Source organism: Sprattus sprattus (assembly GCF_963457725.1).
Source record: "Sprattus sprattus genome assembly, chromosome: 16".
Taxonomy (NCBI): Eukaryota; Metazoa; Chordata; class Actinopteri; order Clupeiformes; family Clupeidae; genus Sprattus; species Sprattus sprattus.
This window is the reverse complement of record NC_137914.1, coordinates 44,091-67,782: the sequence shown is the minus strand read 5'-3', so window position 1 is coordinate 67,782 and position 23,692 is coordinate 44,091. Positions and strand designations below refer to the sequence as shown.

General features: G+C 40.2%; 1 protein-coding gene across 1 annotated transcript; it reads right to left on the bottom strand.

The window, feature by feature from the left end:
- Positions 1-426: 426 nt before the first annotated feature.
- On the bottom strand, positions 427-22,377 carry LOC308377697 (tripartite motif-containing protein 16-like; the record flags this gene model as incomplete). The annotated part of the gene is made up of 8 exons (XM_080854436.1): positions 427-947; positions 3,429-3,485; positions 15,295-15,354; positions 15,840-15,872; positions 15,978-16,143; positions 16,381-16,614; positions 16,733-16,828; positions 22,057-22,377. 8 exons carry the CDS (start codon positions 22,375-22,377, stop codon positions 427-429), a joined length of 1,488 nt encoding a protein of 495 aa, XP_080710562.1.
- Between the last annotated feature and the right edge of the window lie 1,315 nt (positions 22,378-23,692).

Sequence of the window (23,692 nt, the reverse complement as noted above, 5' to 3'; positions counted from 1 at the left end):
ACTTGATTATAATATTCTTAAGTCATTAACAGTGTTTGGAAATTATCTCCATCAGTCTCATTAAGATTTACTGCCATGGTACATAATATTGTGGTTGTCATATAAACCAGGTATCAGAACATGTATGCAATAACAGAGGGACTAAACACTTGGGAGAGTGAAGTTATGCAACACAGAGCTCATCAAAACCTTTCACACAATGTCTAATGTCTGCTGTGGTGATACTGCATGTGTTACAGCAGAGGTCTAGAGGTTCAGATATTGTAATAACTGGGGTCCAGAGATGGGGGAATGGCTTCAGTCTGTTGTTGTCCCCAAGATCAAAGATTCTCAGGCCCAGCTGCTAGATCCTTACGTGTGAGTGATGTGTTAAATGATGTGATGTGTGAGATGTACGTATGTGCTAACAGCATCTAGATATGTCAGTCACAGCATCTTGGCTGATGATCCAGAAGCCGCAAACCTAAACCCAGGGTAGAGTGTGTGAGTGAATGTGGTCTGGACTCTGTGCAGGAGGGTCATTGTGTCAGAGATGCTGTAGAAGGCCAAGGTTCCTGCCCTGTGATCCACATACACTCCAATTCTGGAGCTGGCCACTAGAGGGAGTTTAGTGTTTATAGTATTGTGTCTGAAAGAGGAGCTGATGCTGCGGAGGGCCAGACACCAGGACTGATTATTAAATCCAAACCCAGACTCATTACCCACTCCTTTCCTGCTGATGCCTTTATATGAGACTGATATATAAACACACTCCCCACTCCACTCAACCTCCCAGTAGCAGCGTCCAGACACACCCTCTCTACACAGCACCTGAGGCCGACTATCAAATCTCTCTGGATGATCAGGATATGACTGGAGCTCAGCTCTCCACTCCACCCTCCTGTTCCCCTCAGACAGATGGAGGTTTCTGTGTGCTGTGTTTGAATCCTGTGTGAAGTGACAGGAGTCTGATGGAGGAGAAGACAGGACAAACTTAGGTATTTATATGTGTTAGATGTGTCTGTTAGGTGTGTTTGTGTGTGTGTGTGTGTGGGGGGGGGGTTGGTTGTTGTTATTTTATATGAATCTTTGCATATGGGTGATGAGATTTACTGTGGTTTATTCTCTGAGGGAATGTTTCAAATTTAAGTGAGATTTGTTAAGGTGATTCTGTACCTGTGGTGTACATGTGTGAATGTCTATTCAAAAGAGTGTGTGGGTGTTTGTAAGTGTGTGCGTTTGTCTGAGGGGAATGATTGATGTTAAGAGTGTGTAAGTATTTGGGTTTGTTACGTTGGAGAGGAGTCCTTCGTGTGAGATGAGTCCTTCGTTTATAGTGTGAAAGTGTTTGTGTCTTTGTGTGTGAAAGACCGTAGGTGTGATTCGTTGTATGGGTGTGTGTGTGTGAGAGAAAGAGACAGAGAGAGAGAAATACAGAGTGTCTGAAGAGATTCCTTTGAAGATATGAGAGACACTGTGTGTGTGTGTGTGTGTGTTCAGGTGGGTCTCTATTCAAACGTCCAAAAGCATGAATGTTTAAATGTGTTTTCAAACACCTTGTTGGGCCGCCTCTTCCTCTCCCTTTCCTTCTATAAAATACTATGAGTGTGTGTGTGTGTGTGTGTGTGTGTGAGGGCAGCCTCTCCCTCTCCTTCTATATCATACTATGCTAATACTGATGCTGATAAAGTGGACATATATTCACTCATTAACAACATTTGTTGTGTCCCTAAATGTATCTCTCTATCTGTGCATCAAATTTGTCTTCACTAACCAAATTCTCTCTCTTATAGTGTGACCTTTGCTCGTAAATACTGATGGCTATGGAAAAATTATTCCTCGTCACTATATCCATTAAGTACATATACGCATATTGGCAGCCAAACTCTATGAACTAGACTATCTTCACTGTGGGATGCTGCTGTAGTCTCTCCACCTGATCTACTTGTAGAAACCCTCATCCTACATCTACCCACCCCCACCACACAGTCATGCACTTATTCTACAAACTCTGTGCTAGACCTTACCTGCAATGTAAATAATTGCCACCATCTACGTAGTTTTCTGTTCCATAACTCTACTTAACCTTGTAATAGTAGCCTTACGAGCACACAGTATACCCACTATGCGGGTCTACAATACTTGAATCCTCTCTCCCCACCTTATCCACTATCACATTTGTATGCATCATGTACCATGTTATGGTTGTATATATTGTGTCCATTTATCACGAGTATGCTAGCATGCTCATCCTGATAAGTGTACGATAGGGTTTCTCCCTACCTTTAAGAAGCTCTTGAAGACCCAACTCTTCAAAGAGCACCTCTCTTCCTAAACTGGCACCTTGGCTCAACCTGCACTTAAGCAGCAACAGGCCCGCACTTCTTTTTTTATTCTTTCTATGTCGTTTTATAAGCAGTATTTATTGTTAAACCAAGTTTTTAATGCTCTTAGCTTGATTGTTCTCTCCCTTGTACGTCGCTTTGGACAAAAGCGTCTGCCAAATGACTAAATGTAAATGTAAATGTAAATGGTTTCCATGACTCTGATTGTCTCCCTTCCCTCCTCTCCTCCCCTTCTGCCACAAGCCCCTCCCCTTGTTATCCCTCCCCTTCCGCCACATGCCCCTCCCCTTCTATCTCCACCTGGCCGGCTCCTAGCAGATGGGCCCCCCTTATGTGCTCTGGTTCTGCTTAAGGTTCCTTCCTGATTAATAGAGAGTTTTTAGTCCTTGCCCCTGTAACCCCTGTTGCTTCCTTTCCCCATCTGCCACACAACCCTCCCCCTTCCCCCCTTCCCCCCTTGCCCCCTTCCCACCTTCCCGTCTCCACCCGGCCGACCTCAAGCAGATGGGTCCCCCCCTTATGTGCCGTGGTTCTGCCTAAGGTTGCTTCCTGCCTAACAGGGTGTTTTTCCTTGCCCCTGTTGCCATTGTGCTTGCACTAGGGGGGTTTAGGCTCTGGGGTCTGTTAAGCGCCTAGAGGCAATTGTATTGTTATGGCGCTATGCAAATAAAATTGAATTGAATTTAATTGAATTTAATTGTGTGTGTGTGTGTTTGTGTGTGTGTGTGTGTGTGGTTGTGTGTCGCTGTGTGTGATGTTATGCATGTTTGAATATGTATGTGGGTTTGCTAATTTGGTCATGATTCTATGCATGTGAGTGTATCCCTGTGTGTGCAGGAGTGTGTGTGTGTGTGTGTGTGTGTGTGTGTGTGTGTGTGTGTGTGTGTGTGTGTGTGTGTGTGTGTGTGTGTGTGTGTGTGTGTGTGTGTGTGTGTGTGTGTGTGTGTGTGTGTGTGTGTGTGTGTGTGTGTGTGTGTGTGTGTGTGTGCAGGAGTGTGTGTGTGTGTGTGTGTGTGTGTGTGTGTGTGTGTGTGTGTGTGTGTGTGTGTGTGTGTGTGTGTGTGTGTGTGTGTGATATCTTGCATGTCTTTATGTCCAACTTACACTGTGAGAACTCCTCTCTGGTCACTGGTTCAGGTAAAACAGCTTGGACTTCAGACACTGAGAGAGAAAACATCACATTACAGCCCATTAAACTGAGAGAGAAGGGCATTCATAAATAGATTCATAAATGTATTATCTCAATTAGACCAAGATTTCTACAATCATTTTCACACTTGTCTCAATACCATGTACAATTTTTCAAAACACTTAACACATTCACAAGTGAGCTAAACTTTGGATACTTCTTCATTGCTATGATAGAAAATGTATTCAATGACCACTTCTTTTGAAATTCATGGATACCTGTCTCAGTGAATGTTTACCACCAATAACACCCTGTGTAACTACACTGTAAAAAAACAACCTAATTTTACAGTTAATAACTCTACATTTTTACAGTGGTTTTCTGTTTTTTGAAATTGTATACAAAACTACATATAATAATGGAGGTTAACTATAAATGAAAAACACGACTCCTATTTTAAGGATAATGCCAATAATGACAAATTACATGGATTTAATTTTTTTTTACAGAAAATAACTGTATTATTTAAACATACATTTTCCATTTTTCTGAAATACATGCAAATGTAAATAAAATTACACTGATAATCTGTAATTTAATATGTAGCTCATTATATTATGGTTTATGTACATACTAACAATTTAGCATGATTCTATGTAAATTTACAGTGAATTCTTCACTAATTCAGCATAAACATTTTTGCAAACCCATTTTCATTTAACCTGTTAGAACCTTGATGTTTTTTCCTAAATTACCTAAAAATTCCATGCCCAAATGTAAAGGCTTACTTTTGAGTTTTAGGCACAGTATGGTGGAAAATTTCAATTTGATGTTACAGAGTACCCGTCAAGCTATGAGTACCATATTTGATATCTGAAATTTTAGAAAGATGTCGATAACCTTCCCAAAATGTAGGCGCTCCCTATTTTTTTTCATTTACATCTAGATTACGGTGGATGTAAGTAGGAAAATGAATAGAAATGCCCAGTTTTGTCATATAATTGAACAAATTTGGAACTGATATCTCATCCCAATCAAAAGTTAGAATATAAATAATCGGTGAGCCCTCCATACACTTCCGTGACTTTTGCTGCTTTTTGATTATACCAGACTCTATTTCAATCTTCTCGTCATCCAACCGTTGAAGCTCTTCCAATACTACTGTTACCCCATAAAAACAATCTTTTTGGGGGCTGGCTCTCTGTTTTATTTTTAGAAGCCATGATGATGTAGAATAAATGTGTTTTGTTGTGCACCTGCATTACGTTATAGAACTGTCAAAACTTGCGTGGCTAAACGGCAAAACAAATGCACGTGAATTACTGATTACATCCCACCTTCTCTGTTGTGCACTCGGATATCTTTGCATCTCATTGGTCTACAGTCATGATTGACATATGTGTGGACCAGTCAAGGAAAGTATTAGTTTATGTTTTTCACGCACAGACTTAGCAGAGTTTACCATAGCAACCATGGACATATGATAGCAACAAAATAGTCTTGGGTGCGCGCATTGTGTCAGACTGACAGGTCAGTCAACCTATGATATTAGTTACAGGTTCCCGTATCTTGCTGGCTGATTGGGTTATCCTGATAAGATAAGACTCTGTAAAAGGTCGGGATAGCCTTCACGCTTAGAGCAAGATGTTACTCATAAGAGGACTCAGGAGGTTGAAGATGTTAGAAAGATGGGTATTTTTATTAACCTAAATAAGGCACAAAGGCAGTTAAAACACTGACAATACTAAATCAATATAAAAAATACAGTTTTCACTAAGGACAAATGCATGAAGCCACCAACAAATAAGCAATTCACATAAGACCACATGTATAAAAAGGACCATTAACTGGTCAGTGAGAGTCCTTATTAAACACGATCACTCTTACTACGAAACAAAACAAAAGCAAATAAAAGGACCAAGGTAACTAGCCCATCGTGAGAGCTCCAAGGACTTACGTCCTATTAAACTGGCAACTTTCCTGAACAAAGAACAAAGGTAAGTTTAAGTAGCCTTGACAAGCACCTTGAATTGGCTCATACCAATCATTGATTTCAGGTGTGTCAATCAGCAAGGCACCAACACCTGTGGCTCACAGCAGCCATACCTAAACAATCAAACTCCCAATCAACTAGGAAACACAGACTACACATGGTAGCAATTAGGCTTGGTGCCGGCATAGCCGACACATAATAAAGCAGCCAAATCTCATTAAACATAAACTCCATATATCGCGCCATCTTCACAACACAAACTTAGACACTAAACACCGGTTGACAAACGGTATGAAATATGACAATATGATTATTGTTAAACTAAATAAACAGAAAATTTCAGAGACAAGACATTGAATGTGTGCTGATTTTAACTGAACAAAGACATGAACATCAAACATGTAACACACACACACACCAAAACACCTTCACCCAGTCCACAAAAGCAGCAGCCTACAGGCTGCAGTGGTGGGTCACACAGGTGCCCCGTCACAGACTCACTTTGTTCATTCGGTTAAAATCAAGCCACCCCTGAACTAAACACCACTATACATATTTGGGACCCATTCTAACGGCATCGGCAAGCCTGGTCTAGTCACACAAGAGCATTGTCCAAATTCCCTAATGCTGAATGGGCACTAAATCCAACAGACCCACTCCAAAATCTTGTGGAAAGACTTCCTGTAAGAGAGGCAACTGTTATAGAGTAGTTTTGGAATGAGATGTGCGTGAAACTCATATATGTGTGATGATCAGGTGTCCCAATACTTTTGACCTGACCTAACCTTGGATCTGGCTGGCCCAGAGCAATGCAGAACAATAAAGACGAGACAAGGGGGAAATTACTTTGCAATGGACTGACTCACTCCATGTAGTTTAATATGAGTCTGAAGTCAAATGTTTTAACTTTTGTGGGTAGAGGCTATTGTGATGTTCCTGCTGAGCTCCGCTCCGGCCACGCCCCCTTCAATCACACAAGCACATACACCTGTTTCACTCTCACTCATGCTCTCAGCTGCATGTCATCAGTATCATTCACCATCCCAGCTGCACTGCATTCAGGTCCCAAATCACATGATCACACACACCTGATTCACTCCTATATATAACCTGCACTCCCCTCACTCCGTGTTTGGTCTCGTCGCTACAAGGGTGAAACCTTTGCCCAAGTCTTCTAAATCTGTGGCCCACTCTACGTCCCTGGGATTCCGCCTTCCGGCCACCGGCAACTACAACCCCATTGTCAGCTGGCTTCCAGCCCAGCAAGCTCTCTGTCCGTGGGCGTCCAGCCCCGCAAGCTCCCTGTCTGCTGGCTTCCGAGTCAGCCATTTCGGTGCCGGCAGACTTTTAGGACTGCATTATCCAGAGTGCCGTGCATACGGCACCGGGAGTAATGTGACTGTCTTGTCCGGCCTGTAGCCATGTACCTCTGTTCTTTGCCCTTGCGCACAGTAGCCAGAGTGAGACTCTGTGCGATCTTTAGTTCATGTTCCTAGATCTTTGTGTTAGAACTCTGTCTGTTAACCCTTTCGTTGATTTGTATACTCTGTTTGTGTCCTGTTCCCCGTCTGTACTCCATCAATAAACTCTGCATCACCTGAAACTCTTCAATCACAAACCCTGCAAGTCAATGTTTGAAATAATTGTCTTCCAAAATAAAACCATCATTTTACAATCTTGAGCATGTGTCAGCACTTTATTGAATGTGTTTGATCATAAAAATGTAGGAGCAATCTGGAAAATGACAGTTTCTCTGCTAAATGTGAATTGCCGTCACTTAATTGAAGGTGTTTCATTGTAATAAATGAGGGAAAATCTGTAAAATACCAGTGTTTCTCTGCAAAACTGTTAGGGCTGCCACTTTATTGAAGGTGTTTAATCTTAATTAAAGAAGCCTGACTTAATGAATGGTGTTTGCTCGTTATAAATTAGGAAGAATCTGTAAAATAACAGTATTTTTTGCTGAACTTGTAGTACTGTCACTTTATTGAAAGTGTTCGATATTAATAATAAAAAAATCTGTAAAATAACAGTTTTTCTCTGCTGAACTGTTAGGGCTGCCACTTTATTGAAGATTTTTAATCTTAATTAAAGAAGCCTGACTTAATGAATGGTGTTTGTTCGTAATAAATTAGGAAGAATCTGTAAAATAACAGCATTTTTTGCTAAACTTGTAGTACTGTCACCTTATTGAAAGTGTTCGATATTAATAATAGATACAAAAATCTGTAAAATAACAGTTTTTCTCTGCTGAACTGTTAGGGCTGCCACTTTATTGAAGGTTTTTAATCTTAAATATCGAGGAAAACATTGTAAAATAACAGTGTTTCTCTGCTATACTTTTAGTACCCTAACTTAATAAAAGGTGTTTGCTCGTAATAAATTAGGAAGAATCTGTACAATAACAGTTTTTCTCTGCTAAACTGTTAGGGATGTAACTTTATTAATGGTGTTTGATTGTATTAATTGAGGAAAAATCTATAAAAAAAACAGTTTTTCTCTGCAAATCCTTAAATGGAAATATCTGTAAATATAGGGTTTTTGCACTTTATTTGAATTAGGATGTTTTACTTTAATTTTGCGGTTTTTGTTTGGCAGCCATAGCTGCCAGTAATGTACTGTTTTTTTACAGATTTTTTTTTTACAGTGTACAGCAATAACACCCTGTGTAACTACAGCAATAACACCCTGTGTAACTACAGCAATAACACCCTGTGTAACTACAGCAATTTTGCAGACATTTAGACTCTATACAGTTCACTTGAGAACTGGACAACATTCTATTCACTGTTGATGGAAAGATGATGTATTCGTCAGACAAATGAATTCACTTGAAGAAAGACAGATTATTGTAATTGTTTGCAGAAATTGGTTTTATACTTTGTTTTGTTTGTTTGCAGCCTTGTTACAAATTATACAAAAGTGGTACAGAGCAGCATTTGTATTGAAATGAATATGTGCGATTTAGTTGTTGCTGAAGACATTATTCCTTTACAGTTATTAACAATAACAAACAATTTGGAGCATTGCAAAATGCAAATGTTATGTGTTGCTGTATCCTCCATTTTTTCAGATATGAAGGAGTTTGCCTGGAGGCAGCCATTCAGTCTCACAGTGCCAGGACAGCGCCCAGGTGAGCTCATGTGTGAACAGGGTCAGGAAACTGCCCAGACGATTTAAGCTGTTTTTTTATGAGAACAAATGTTTATTTGCAATTTGTTTCTGAACCTGAAATTTAACTCAATGTCTTTGTCTGTGTTTTCCCTGATCACAATGTAAATTCAAGATCTAGTAATTACATGAAATGGAAATAACCCTAGATCTCCCTCATTGACTCTCATGTTAAATCCATTTTTCACAAAACAGGGCTCTCATTGCATTTTCTATGGCTTCCGGAAGGGCTCGTCTCTCTATGCTTTCATCACTGGACTGTCTGATCACAATGATTAATTTGATATTAATGTAGAGAAAATTGAATGGTGTAAAACATTCCAGTAATGATCCGACACAAACTTCCAAAAAAAGGAATATTTCAAGACAGCTATCCAGAAGATTAGTTGGGATGAGATGCTTGATTCAAATGATAAGAGCTTTACTAGCCATCGCTTTACTGAAATATAACATAAGACAATCAAATATTTTTTCAAAGGAGTTCTCTGCCATGGATAAATGAAAGTTTTATTGAAATGAGGAGAAAGGGATTGAGCCCTTAAAACATCCCTGAAGTCCAAATCGGATAACTGATAACTCGGCACATTTTGACAGCATTAAGAAACAAGGTGACTAGAGAACTTAGGAAAGCCAAGGGAAATTACTTCCTTGAAATAATTGTAAATTCTAAAGGAGACTCTAAACAAATATGGCAACAAATAAAGAAATGAATTGGACTTAACAATGCTAGAAAACCGATAGATCAATGACAGTCTTTCACATGATCTGCCCATGGTGGCTGAAATGCTCAATGAGTATTTTGTGGATTCTGTGGCTACTGTTGCAAACAGTTTCCCCTCACACCAGCAGTATGGTGGTATTTCTCATAATCCAACTGTGCCCATATTTAACCTTGAAAGGGTATCTGAAGAACAAGTAGAGAAAATCATCAAATCATTTAAACCCAAAGGGCCCTATCTTGCCGATCAGAAACGCAAGTAGTAGGGCGCCAAACGCAGTAGCTGTGTGGGCGGCTCTATGGCGCAGTTGCTATTTTAACGGCGGAAAAAACACACTTGCGTCCAGCGCAAGTGTCAAAAGGGTTGGTCCAAAGGAGGTTACTTAGCCATAGGTGTGGTTTGGGCGTAATATGCAATAAACCAATCAGAGCGTCATATCACATTCCCTTTAAGAGCGAGTAGCGCATATTGCAAAGCGGTTTGTTATCGTGATGGCGGAATTACCGGGAGGAAGACCAAAAACATACTTTCCGATGTTTTGGGTTCACCCTCACTGAATCACTAGGTTATGTATGCATGGTAATAATATTGCACCCATCGGCACATGCAGTTCAACCTCACGTCTTCTAAAGTCCTCTAATCTATCCTCATTTATGTCATTGACACATCCATGATTCATGGCAATGTTGTGTAAAACACTGGGGGGGCACATATGTGAATATGGGTGCAGTCTATAGCGCCAAGGACGCCAGGGAACCCATACTTCTGTACCCGATTCAGCACCCTCGCTTGATCGGAAAGGAAAGCAGTTCGCCGGATAATAGCGAACGCAAAAGAACACCTTTTTGTTCTGTGGAAATATATAGCCTACCCCAGCCATGACTACAAAATGAATTAACTTGAGCAAGTTGAATATATTTGACACAGCGTTTCACAAGACAAATATCGAGGGGGTGCATCTGCCACGGAGGGTGCTGAATCGGGTACAACACTCATTACAATTAACCTGAATCATTTGGGTCAATGTGTACGCTCAATGTGTACGCTAGATGTATGCCTATTAAAATATCTTGGATATGGATATCACAATGATTTCCTCATGTGGTAAATACTTTATTTTCCTTGTAATTATAAATGGCTTGCCAAAAAATTGGTATAAATCTCTCGTGTAGATGACAGAAGTAAAGTGTAGCCTATAGGTCCTATACTGTGCGGGCAAGCACATGCGCCCTTAAAATAGCGTTCTGAATACGCGTTACAGACTTTAGACATTGCGCCTCTGACATTAGACCAGCTTTTTTGTGGTCAATGGCGCACGGCGTTGTTTTGAAACTGCAAAATACCACTTGCGCCAGAGGAACGCCTTCTCTGTTCCGCCCCCGCCCATGTCGACGCAAGTTCATTTCGAAGCGCGCCTCTGGAGGGCAAATCGCGCTGTGGGCCGGGTGCAAGATAGGAATGATACATGCGTCGGTGACAATGTCAATTGCGCTGGGTGCAAGATGGGGCCCAAAGAGTCAAAGGACATCTTTGAAATGGACTCTGCCATGGGTTTAAGACCTTTGCCTGTTGTTAAAAAAGCCTACTACCCATATTGCTAACCTGTCATTCTCTCAAGAACATGAGCCACATCATGTTTGCTTATGAAGGCTCCTGGATGCAACTTTCTTTCATAGCTTCCCACCTGTAACTAGCTGATCTAGCTTTGTAGGTAAATAAGGAGGGGGAATCTTTCTGTTGTGTGCTGCCATCTAGTGGACAAAAAGGGATTGCTGTATGTGTTAATCAGCTAACAACAACTTGATACAATTGTCTTGCTTAGTGTACCTATCATTATCAAAAACAAATTGCGCGCCTGAGAATTTTTTCAGGAGCTGCCACTGATAAAGAGACACCTTCCATACTCTACTTTTTTTTTTCTTCATCTTTCTGCTTCACTCCATTTTTCTCTCCTTCTTTCAATATTTTCACTCTTCAATCTCTCTTTATCTCATTAACCATAGCCACTCCTGTTCACTCTTCTTTCCTTTCTTCTTTCAATTCCTACTCTTTCTTCAACCTTTTTGTCAGCTTTCTTAGACTTTAGAGTCCTCTATCCTCCCTCACACTCCATCTCTCTGCTTCACTCCATTTTCTGTCCTTCTTTCAGTATTTTCCATCTTCACTCTTTCTTTACTGTCTTCAACCATGGCCACTCTTCACTCTTCTTTCCTTTCATCTTTCACTCTTTTTACTTTTTAACATTTGCATTTCATGCAGTTATAAGATTAAGTCTTTTCCAGAACATTCTGTGTTCGGGGATTCTTTGAGTAGTAATGCTTTTATTTAAGATCAACAAAGGGAGGCTGTCCATGGAAAGTCTGATGTTACAAGGAATTACCAGAGTTATAGTAGTCTTAGCTCTCCCAACAGTTTACCTCCCATTATCTGATGTCACATTGAGCATGGCCTATTATTGAGGAACAGTGTCCCCTTGGCAACTTGCCACTTTTATTTTGGGCTATAGTTTCAAAACAGGTGCTGTAGGTTAAATGTTCTAGCCACCATTTTGTGTAATGCTTCCTCACAGTTTTCTCGGTAATGAACAACTCACAAAATGCCAGCTATTTTATGCATGTAGAAATAACATAAAAATAACTGTGCTTCGAGCCGGCCCTTAGGGGGGGAAACCAATTGCTAAAGCTTGTGTGGAGATGGTGTCTTGTATGGGCTCCAAAGTGATCAATAATTACCAGTTCACCCTAACACTAGACTGCCCTATTTGCTTGTTTAGGACGTTTGTATGTGTTTGGCAGTGATTTGTCTAATACAAGTATGCAAACTTTGCCAAAAAAAAAGGACTATGGTTTTGTTTAGCTTTTTTATTAAGCTTGTGTTATGTCTTGTTTTATCATACTAACACCCTTATCATGGTCTTCAAAACAAAAACTTCTAAAACAAAAGGCTTTGCAGTTTGTTTGGTCTTTTACCACAGTTCTTCAGACTTTAACAGAATGCCAAAATGAAGGACTTCAGCATACGGAGATGACCCACCTAATGACTGGCATCTGTCTTCCTGCAATCACACAATACTAAGAGTTTTTTTGAGAACAGTGTTTAGGAGTCAACCAATTTGTTTTTTAAACCAAGACACATAAAAATATAAAATAAACATGTTTTAACCAATTCAGATGTTTTCACAGTAATATCAGCTTAGTAACATATGAGCACAAGAAGAAAGGTAGATTAAGAAAAAAGGTTCTGCAAAAGGATCAGAATCACACACAGTGGTAACCAGTCTGTGAGAGTCAGATGAATGCTCTCATAGGCCGTGTCTGTTTATCTCAGTAACTCTGTATAAAGAGAACATGAAGCATTATAACGCCTACGGACGGGATGGTATAACGTGACCGAGAGCACTTCTGCAAGAATTTGATTACGCCCTTTCTGTTCCAGCACACTATGCTCTCACTACTTCTCAGTACTTCAAGACATGTTTTGCACAAAGAACATTTCCTATTCACATAATTTCTAATACACTAGATTACAAAAAAGAGCAGAAGAGTGTTGATTGCAAATCAATTTAAGTATTTAGACATTAAGAACTAATTAATTGGCAAGCATCATATTCACGATTTACGTAAAAACTTGTTAGTTACACTGCATTAACTGACATATGAGGTAGATAAATGTAACGAACGATTGATAACAAAGATAAATCAAGTAAGGATGAGTCACAGTGGAAGTAACACAAATAGCCTGAAAGGTAGAAGGGACAGAGTATCTGTAGATACACACACAGACACAAACAAAACTGTTGAATCAACAGCAAACCAACCAACCAACATTCCTGACAGTGAAACCAGCTCCCATGGAAAAAGCCATTGGCAAAACCCTGTAGTCGGACTGGTAAGACAAGTTCTAACCTTCCAGCCAACCTACTCGCTTCCAGCAAATGTCACACCCTTCTAACTAGCTCTGTGGAACACAATGTTCCTGGCTCCAGTTCAACAATGCCTAACAATAATACACAGGTCCAATTATTTGGGCCAATACTTTGAATATTTCAATATTCGCCCCGAGTATTTTCGCCCTCAAAACAGTTGTTGAGAAAAAGAACAGACAGACTGTGTAGCAGAAAAGAACTTAACTTGCAGTGTCCAAAAGATAGCACAAGCTATCCGTTACTTTTGTCTTTAGTCTCCGCTCTTTTTATGATTGCAGTGTCCATTGTCTTCCATTCACTTATTTGCCAATTATTCGCACAATGGTTTTTCGTTGGAATAATCCCTGCACCGTTTCACTTTTATAATACACTACCATACCTGAAGGATGCATACACAAGGAATGGACCTATAGGTGTTTCCACAGGTCTACAGAATTTAACACATATAACGCAATACCACAATGAAATACATATTTTTTTTAAACCAACACACTTTGCAAATATAACGATAAGCAACTAATTTCCACAGTAATGTTAACTACATTACATATTAGGACAGGTGTGAATATTTGTCAGAGAAAGCTATAGTTTAAGTATCAGTATCACACAGAGCAAGCAGGCTGTGAGAGTATGATTATTTCTCTCATAGGCAGATTCATTCTCTCACTCCTGTTCACTCTTCTTTAATTACAGTGCCCTGCATTGTTATCCGCTGGCTTCTTATGCTTATTATTACAGTGCATGAAAAATTCCTTGGCTTCTTATTCTTTCCATTTCAGCTCGAACCGCTTAATGTACAAATTTCGCTCAAACTTTGTTTTTCTAAACGTAATACTTTTTAAGATATTAAAGAAAAACAAATTCAAATTTCTCCCATTGACTTACATTGGGCTGTTGTGATATCATAATAGGGTCATTGAACTGGCTTGCACCTGTGCTTCATTGACACCTGCGCCAATTCCAAGGCACCTCTTCTCTCTGTCTCTCTCCACTCAACATTTTAACTAGGAACATTAATTAAATTAAATTCAATTTTATTTGTATAGCGCCATAACAATACAATTGCCTCTAAGCGCTTAACAGAGCCCAGAGCCTAAATTAAGAGACACCTTCAATACTCTCCTTTTTTCTCTCCATCTTTCTCTCCATCTCCATATTTCTCTCTATCCCTCAGTCTACTTTTCCTCACACTCCATCTCTCTGCTTCACTAAAGTTTTCTCACCTTCTTTCAATATTATCCCTCTCAGTCTCCTTTCTCACATACTCTCATTCTCTCATTCAGTCTAATCTCTCTTCTTCACTCCTTTTTCCCTCCTTTCAGTATTTCCCTATTCACTCTCTCTTTACTGTCTTTATCAATAGCCACTTTTGCTTACTCTTCTTTCCTTTCTACTTTCAATTACTCTTTCCATTAATTCCTTTGTCAGCCTTTTTTAACTTTCCAGTCCTCTATCCTCCCTTCCATTTCCTTTACTTCCTCCGTCCCATGTCTATATCTTCCACTTTATCCATCGATCCTTCTAACATCTCCTCCCTCCCCTATGTCCATTCTCTTTCCTACTTTCACTCTTTATCCCCCTCTGTAAAACCTCCATCCACTTGCTTTTCATATCCCTCTACAACTCCTCTTTCTCACACTCCATTTCTCTGCTTCAGTCGATTTTTCTGTCCTTCTTTCAATATATTCCCTCTTCACTCCCTCTTTAATGTCTTAATCCATAGCCACTCTTGTTCACTCTTCCTTCCTTTCTTCTTTCACTCTTGTTCAATATGAATAGTGAATATCAAGGCCTTTATTTCAAACTCTATAGCCCAACCATATGTGTATCCATACCACCTACGTCTCACGGCTGAAAGAGGGTTTTATTGAGATCACATTGTATCAGTGATAAGATACAGTGAAACTATTATTTCTGTGCTAGACCCCTGATGTACAGGCTTAGAGGCTGTTAGAATCAGTCAGTAATGACTCTGTGCTAGACCCCTGATGTACAGGCTTAGAGGCTGTTAGAATCAGTCAGTAATTACTTACTCAATGGTGGCAGCTTCTCCTTACTGTTTGTTCTTGAGACTGGGAGCTCAGGATCAGCATCTGGGATCACAACACAGAGAGACACTCATTCACCCAGGATCTGAAGACAAGACTCACACACTTATTTACAAACACTGACTAAGCCCACATAGCTTAAGACAAATTCATCTTCGGGTGTATTTAAAAAAAAATATTTATCAACTGTGACAGACCGGCAAAAATACGTTTCACTTCAGCTGTGAAAGCAAATGTTCTTTCTTAGGCAACTGCCTTTTCCTTTATCAAGGGTTATTTAGCTTTAAAGTGCTTAGATATAACATAAAACCATTACTGGTGTCCAGGAATGTAAACTAAACCCAGTTCACAACATTTTACTGATGTGTCTAATGCTTCTACCCAAACTGAGATCAAATGTAAAATGCAGTTTAAACTCATAATGTAAATGCTAATACAAACTATTTATACTGTTTGTGTGTGTGTGTGTGTGTGTGTGTGTGTGTGTGTGTGTGTGTGTGATAGAGAGAGAAAGTGAGTGAGAAACTCACATATTAAAGACTCGATGATCTGGATATTCGGAACTGTTGAGAGGTACAGAAAAATACATAAGATGAAGAAGGATCCTTGTCTTCTCAAACTGTGAAATGAGTAATTCATCAGTGATTCAGTTCTACATGTTAAACCACCTGCTGCAGATATCCTAACTACTTCCTGCCTGAAGATATCATCCAGTTTCTTCTCCAGCTGCACCTTCAGTCCAGAGACAGATTCCTTCACGGCCTCAAAAGAGAAGCTTTGGGTGAAGGTCATGCTGGGCAAGTAGCGAGGAGTGTCTCTGATTGACAGGACATTCTACCGAGAGAAATACATAAAAGGTGAGGCAGACCACCTGAATATTCAGCCAGGTCTGTGTTTCCCCAAAGGCTGCAGACATGATGGGTGAATTCAGTTGGTTTAGTGTGTATGCACTCATGTGTTTAGGTGTTTGAATATGTTAGACATATTAAGACATTACATGAAAAGATCTAGAATGTATGCATTTTTCCTCTCTTAAACCCACATGGATGCTTTTTTTTCAAAGTATGTTACCTTGATGAAATGGATGTGATCCTCTGTGTGTGAAAGCTGCTCCAGCTCAGCATCTCTCCTCTTCAGCTCAGCAATCTCCTGCTCCATTCGCTTCAGGAGATCTTCAGCCCGACTCACCGCAGCCTTCTCCTGAGCTCTGATCAGCTCCTTCACCTCAGAGCACGTTCTTTCAATGGAGCGGATCATCTCAGTAAAGATCCTCTCACTGTCCTCCACTGCTGTCTGTACAGAGCTCTGTTAGGAGACACACAAAGAGGAGGGGGACAGGAGACACACAGAGGTAAGTGAAGGAGCAAACTCACAATAGCAAGTGGTGGTGAGACAACTGTTGTCTTATGTGGTCAGCTCTCACCTTGAGAGTCTCCACAGCCTTCCTCAGCTCCTGCATCTCCTTCTCTCTCTCCTGGATTCTCTGCTGGAATCTCCTCTGGGTCTGCCCCAACTGCACCTGTTTAAAAAAACAGCTTCTTTTCATCAGTGGATTGTTCATCACACATGACAACTGAACATTTTGAGGCAAAAACCTGTAGGTACATTTTAGTCTTTTTAAGAGATTAAATTACACACTGAAGCAGTCACTATCATCTTCAAGTGAAAATCAGGATAAAGTCATGTGCTAAGTTCAAGAGGAGCTCTGGTATTTAACAGCAGAAACACTTGTGGCAAAGCTGACTCACAACCTTAAGAACAGAACAGAACTTTATATTACGAGGTAAGAACATATTCACTTTGAAACTGACAGGTTAATATTTTACTGTTTATACTCAACACTGGACCTTGCACCTGATAAACATTTCCTGATTCTTCCTTTCTCTAATGGGCAAAGTCATTGTGGAAACAGCCAGACTTAAAGACTGGTGAGATAGTATTATTGTAGTTATGGTGTTACGTACAGTGTTCTGTATGTCATTTATGTTATACATGTTATAGGCCTACATGTATAGTGTTCTGTTTTGTGTAGTATGTTTGTGTTGTTGTTCTGTCTCCTCCTCCTGTTTTCATTCTCCAAATTCTCAGATATGCACACCTGGTCCCAATCACCAAATCACCACACCTGTTCCAGATCTCCCATCAACCATTCCCCTTTAAATAGTCCTGTGTTTGTGTGTCAGTGTTGAGTGCTTTGGCTTGAGCTGTGGCAGAGCTTTGGTGGAGCTCTGTTGGCTTGTTTTGGACTGTATTTGCTAGTGTTTGTGAGTGCTTCTGAGTGCTTGGTTTCTTTGTTGGTTTAGTGTATTGTCTTTAGTTATTACACATTTGTTAAACCTTATTACTTTAGTTTTGTCTTTGTCTTTGTTTATTCTTTTGTTGTGCGCACAGGGTCAATAAGGATAGGTAAGATACCCTGGGGTTTACATATTTCATACACGTAGGTTTACCTGTTGTTAATACCCTAGGTAAGAGTGAGCACCACCCACTGTACTTTTTGGGTGCAAAGCACCTGTCAATGGGGGGGTGGGTTTTGTTATGTTCTTTTCTTTGGTGCCACTGACAGTCCTTGTTGATCCTGTGTTGCCTTTTTGTAAATAAACCCTTTATATTGAATTCACCTTTTGTCATGGATTTTGTGTGACTGCACCCTCACTTGCCCAAACCTGTTGCCCTTATGTTGCGTCCTACTCCGAGCCACCAGGGGGCGTAACAATGGTATAACATTCACAGTAGGGGTGGGCAATATGAGCTAAAATTCCTAACCCTATATTTTCCACTGCTCAGATGATATCGATATGATATCACGATATATGAGGGTAAAAAAATCTGAATCACATTTTAACAGCCATTATTAGCTTAATGATATTAGTTAAAGCAAAATATGTCATCAGGAAAAGTACAAATCTAATAATGATAAAATAAAACAAATATTTTTCTACTGATATGTGCTACAACTATAATTTCTGTATGATTCCAATAATTTTAAGCATTTTTCCCTCACTTACTGAGTTGAGCGCACGCCTTTTCTTTCTCATAATTTGTCACCACTGTAGTATTTGTGGTCACTTGTATTATATGTCCTCTCTATCCATAGAATAGGTAATGTATTTCACGTATGTGTAGAACCTATTTAGTCTTGCTGATCTGACATAACCCCACAGTGAAAAAGCGCTGAAGGGAGGCAAACATTACCTCTCTCAATGAAGGGACCATGCCTGAGCCTGAAACTGGATTTTGAATCGAAACGTAAAATGTTAAATAATGGCAATGCCAGAGCTAAAAGGTACGCTTCAAACAACGGGTCAGAAAATAACGCGATAACGCCAAATTACTTTTGAAAAATGTCGGAACCTCATGAATAGATTTGGCTTTGGACAAAAAGCGGAGACTAAATATAAGCATGAGCAATATTCACTTAACATTACATTGATATCAGAGTGAGCCCTTGCTCTGTCAATTTCCCATTATTTATCTTAGGAAATTTTATATTTACTGTATGTGGAGCCATTTAACATCACACAAGTGGTAGTAATCACTTTGAACCCAAGACGGTGATGGTGAGCTGATTTTTAGAATTTAACCCCTTGGTGCCGCTCCGTGTTAATATCGTTCTTATTCGAACGATGACGTTTTGGTGCCATGACAACGGAAAATAACATATTTTTGCAAAAAAAAATTTTTTTACAAAACCTCAAGACCCATCCAATCATATTGCATGCATTTAAAATCCATTTTATTGATTGGCTAGTCCCACAGAGCTCGTCAAATCAAGCTACGCGAGTGACGTGACTGAGGTTAGAAAAAACAAACATGGCGTCCGCGAGTATGCGACACCTCAGAGAGAAACAGCGATTTTCAGCACAAGAAGAGACAGCATTTCTAATGAATGATGAGTGGCCAAGAAACTAATGTACACAGTGGTCCTGGATGGATTTCTAGTGGAGAAAAAGTTTGAATTTTTACCGAGGATTGGAAGGAGAAACCGCCGGAGAAAAGTACTCCGACTGCGTTTCTATCACAAGGTACGTTTCATCATACACACACCAAACAAGTAGTCACTGAAATGCATGCTAGCTTTCCTCATTTGTTTCTCGGAGTAAATAATGAACTTTATCAAACCTTTGTATTTAGTATTGTGTTCGGCTATCAATTTGGCTAGATTTATAAGACATATGTGAGGGCGAACATTCACATGTTTCGTTTACCGCAAAGTACCGCTGACGCAAACTCACATTGTACTAATAGCGAACAACATGTTACTGGGTTTACATTTTAGCATTTGAAAGGCATAAGCAAGCAGGGACTAACAAGGCATTTAGAAGAAAAGATAAAGGAGTATTTCTTTTCCTTTCAAGATGTTTTTCTTACCTCATTCATGAAAAAAATGTGACTTACTTATGGTTTTAGTGTAGTTCTGTCAATATTTCGTTGTTGATTTGAGACCAAGGTTTTGTGTGCTTGTTATTTCAGCCCTGTACAATAATTAATAATAACTTGCATATGTTTATGTGTGTGTGTGTGTGTAAATGAAGAATAGAAAAATGAACTGTTCCTTTTTCTGATCTGAATTGATTTTCAGCTTAGGTAATGGAATATTAGCCACGAGGAGAGCAGCGATGATGGTGCTCCTGAAAATCCGCAAGCCAACCCAAGACCAGCGAGAGGGAGAGGTGTGAGACCAAGAGGGAAAGGGTCAAGAGGCCTACAAGCCAGGATAGTTGGACCTTTTAATATATTGACAAATTCCAGATCTGGGCTTTCTCTTTCAATGGACACATTTTGAAAGGGCTGATGCAGAGCTTTGCAGCGCTCTTTGAAATGGTCAAGGAAAGTTCTGACTTCTCTGAGCTTATCATTTCCATCCTAAGTACTGGGGTCTACTACATGTAACATGGCCATAAGGGCTTTGAGGGTGAATGTTTGGCACCCTGTAGCCAGGCCAGGGGAGTTGACTATGCTCTCTGTTTGCTACAAATTATGTCAGATGTGGGATGGCTTCCCGTGAGGTCATCTGAGGCGTGGCCGTAAAACTGTATGAGGGACCCCCAGGTAGGTTGACACCTGTGTTAGGGGGCCCCGTAGATGGGTAAAGCACATGTCTGTGTGTGTATGGGGGTGGGGGGGCACTCTTGATGGGAGAAGTACTCTTGGTGGATGCGCGAGGAATGCCTATGTGCATGAAGCGCAAGGGTGCACTTCCTGAAGTGGAGGGCAGTGTGACGGAGTGCTGCACTACAGATGAGTATAGTGCTCTGACTGCCACACTATGGAGCCTGGCTCATTGGTATGGCAGTCAGAGTGCATGTTGGCACCCTGTAGACCCAGGTTCAAATCTATGTGTGGGGTAACGCAATCTCCCATATTTGATCACACAGAATTATACTGGAATTTTGAAATGTACATAATGTGGAGGACGCCAGATATTGGGCTGTAACATTTGAGGTTTTGCTCAGATCAAGCTGAAATTTTAGAGTGATATGGCTGATTGATTATGCTTTGATTTGACGTTGAAATTTTTTAATACAAATGTATACTTTGCTCTTCAGACGAGAAGTTGTACATAATTTATGCGCATAATTAATACAAATTTGCATAAATGCTATTTTTAATAAATAAATATATTTTAAAAATGAAAACTGTGTGCTGTGTTGTACTCCATACTTTTAGCTTTAAAATGATGTATCACACATTAATATATGTTACAAACTGTTCTTACACCACTGCTTTAATTGAAAGCACCCTAAATCGGTCATTTTAGGTGCTGGCAACAAAGGGTTAATCTTTGCAGCTAAGGTTGTGTTTCCTGGTTGTTACTGGTTATCGAATTGCTGTGCTAGCTAAGAAAGCGTTTAATAACCTTAGCATAAATGATTTAAATGGAAGTTAAATGGAGTTACATTTGCATGAAATTATAGCTAGTTATCTAGTTGATGATATAATTTTCTCGATTTAACTAATAAAATTATAATGGGAAAAGGTAGAAACCCTCAGGGTGCCTGTGCAACTTCGTATGAAAGACTTCATATTCACACATATTAACACGAGTTCAGCACAAGCTAGCAGCTGCCAACTGTATGTACCTTACCTATGTGTGTTAATAATGATGATATGAAATATGATAAACAACCAGTAGACAATTTGCAAGCTGCCAATTGAATGGTGATTTAACAGGTTGATGGCTAAAACAACACAGCGACCCAACTGTCTATTATTCTTTTTTGGTCTGGGATTTTTAAAGCAAAAGCAGTTCCAAACAACAGAGGTGCCCCCTTTCTTCTTAACCAATTCATCCTCCTGCTCTTGAGCAACACCAATTTCTGGGTTTTTCGCTCATCCTGGATTGTTAATATTTTCCTCAATAGTAAACCTGCCTCCTAACTGCAGCAGACTGCACGCTTCTTTGTTGCTACCACTACATGCACGCAACAAGTGCATACGACGTGCTTTCAAAAAAATAGGTCTACATATTAAACTTACATTCTTTAATTCGTAAGAACCAAGAAAGGATAGATTAGAATACAAAATATGTAGCTACTTATTACTATCACTCAGTTAACATTTTGAATAAAAACATATTAATGCCAAATTCGAATTTATGAATTATGAATAAATCGCAATATCCACGATATTGCAAAATCCATATCATGGCGTGGCAAAATCGCAGTTTTTACTATCAAACCGGTATATCGCCCACTCCTAATTCAGGGATAGTACGTTGGACAAACATGTAGCCTCAGTACTGACCAGTTTGTCTGTCCGTCCTGCTGAAGAAGTGACTGTGTCATGGCCTTTATGTTCGTCCAGCGTGCACAGATAGCAGATACAACTCTGATCGGTTCGACAAAATATTTCTAAATACTTCTTATGATGAAAGCAGATCCTGTCCTGAAGCTGGCTTGTGGCATCAATCACTGAGTGTTTTCCTCCGGGGTTTTCATAATTATGAGCTTTGAAGTGAGATTCACAGTAAGACAACAGACAATCCAGACAGGACTTCACCGCTTTGAGTTTTCTCCCAGTGCAGATGTCACAATTCACATCTTTTTTTGAAATAGCCTCTGCCATTGTGTTTTCTTTCTCTCACAACCACAAGCACAATGAGAGAAAGATCTGCCAAGTGCTACTTAAGTTTTGTTTTCACCAGAACATAGTGTGCTGAGGAGTGGCTCCCTAGTAATTGTGCGACTGTCTTTCAAATTCAGATGGAGGCGGGGAAATATAACCTTCCGAAAAAAGGTTCAGACATACCCCCCACTTGTCATCAACAACTCATCTGTCACTGTAGTCGAACATTTCAAATTCCTTGGCACAACCATCACCAACACAATAAAATGGGACAATAACATCACTCAACTTGTGAAGAAAGGCCAGCAGCGCCTGTTCTTCCTTCGGCAGCTGAGAGGACTTCATGTCAGCCCCCCCCCCCCCATCATGATGCAGTTCTACAGGGCCATCATTGAGAGTGTGCTCACATCCTCACACTCGGTCTGGTTTGACTCTGCCTCTGCCCGCTCTAAGGCCAGGCTCCAAACAGTCGTACGGGCTGCAGAGTGCATCATCGGCCTTCCATCAAGGACCTTCACAGCTCCAGATCCTGCAGGAAAGCTGTGAAGATCACAGTAGACCCCTCACATCCTGCCAACTGCCTCTTTAACCATCTCCCCTCTGGACGGCGATATAGGGCCATCATGAGAAAAACCTCACGTCACCTCAATAGTTTTTTCCCCCAAGCAATAACCCTCATAAACAGCCCTTGCACATGAGCTTAATGGCTCCTCTCAGCACTTTATTTATTAAACTTATTTAACATTTCTATTATTGCACTTCCTCCATGGTCATACTGGTACTTTCTTGTATTGTTGTTCTGTCTTGTCCCTTTGTTCTGTTCTATTTGTAATGCTCCAGCCGGCATTGAGAACACCAATAAAAATTCCTAGTACCTGTGTGCATGGCGAAATAAAGAAATTGAATTGAATTGAATATGTGTGTGTGTGTGTTTGTGTCCATATGTTTGAATGTGTGTGTGTGTGTGTGTCTCACACCCCTGAAATAATAACAAGCTGATGTTTCCTCATTGAAAGCATTTACTCATGGTTAATCCTCCAGGCCTAATTCCTTTAAACCTGCTCTTCCTGAATCACAACAGAAGAGAAACAAAACAGCAGAGATGCAGGATGTAAAGGCAGGCTGATCAACTCTATGTGTGTGTGTGTGTGTGTGTGTGTGTGTGTGTGTGTGTGTGTGTGTGTGTGTGTGTGTGTGTGTGTGTGTGTGTGTGTGTGTGTGTGTGTGTGTGTGTGTGTGTGTGTGTGTGTGTGTGTGTGAGGTAATGGCAAGCTGGACACCCAAGCTGCAGGCTATGGTGTTCGGTCAGACTGGC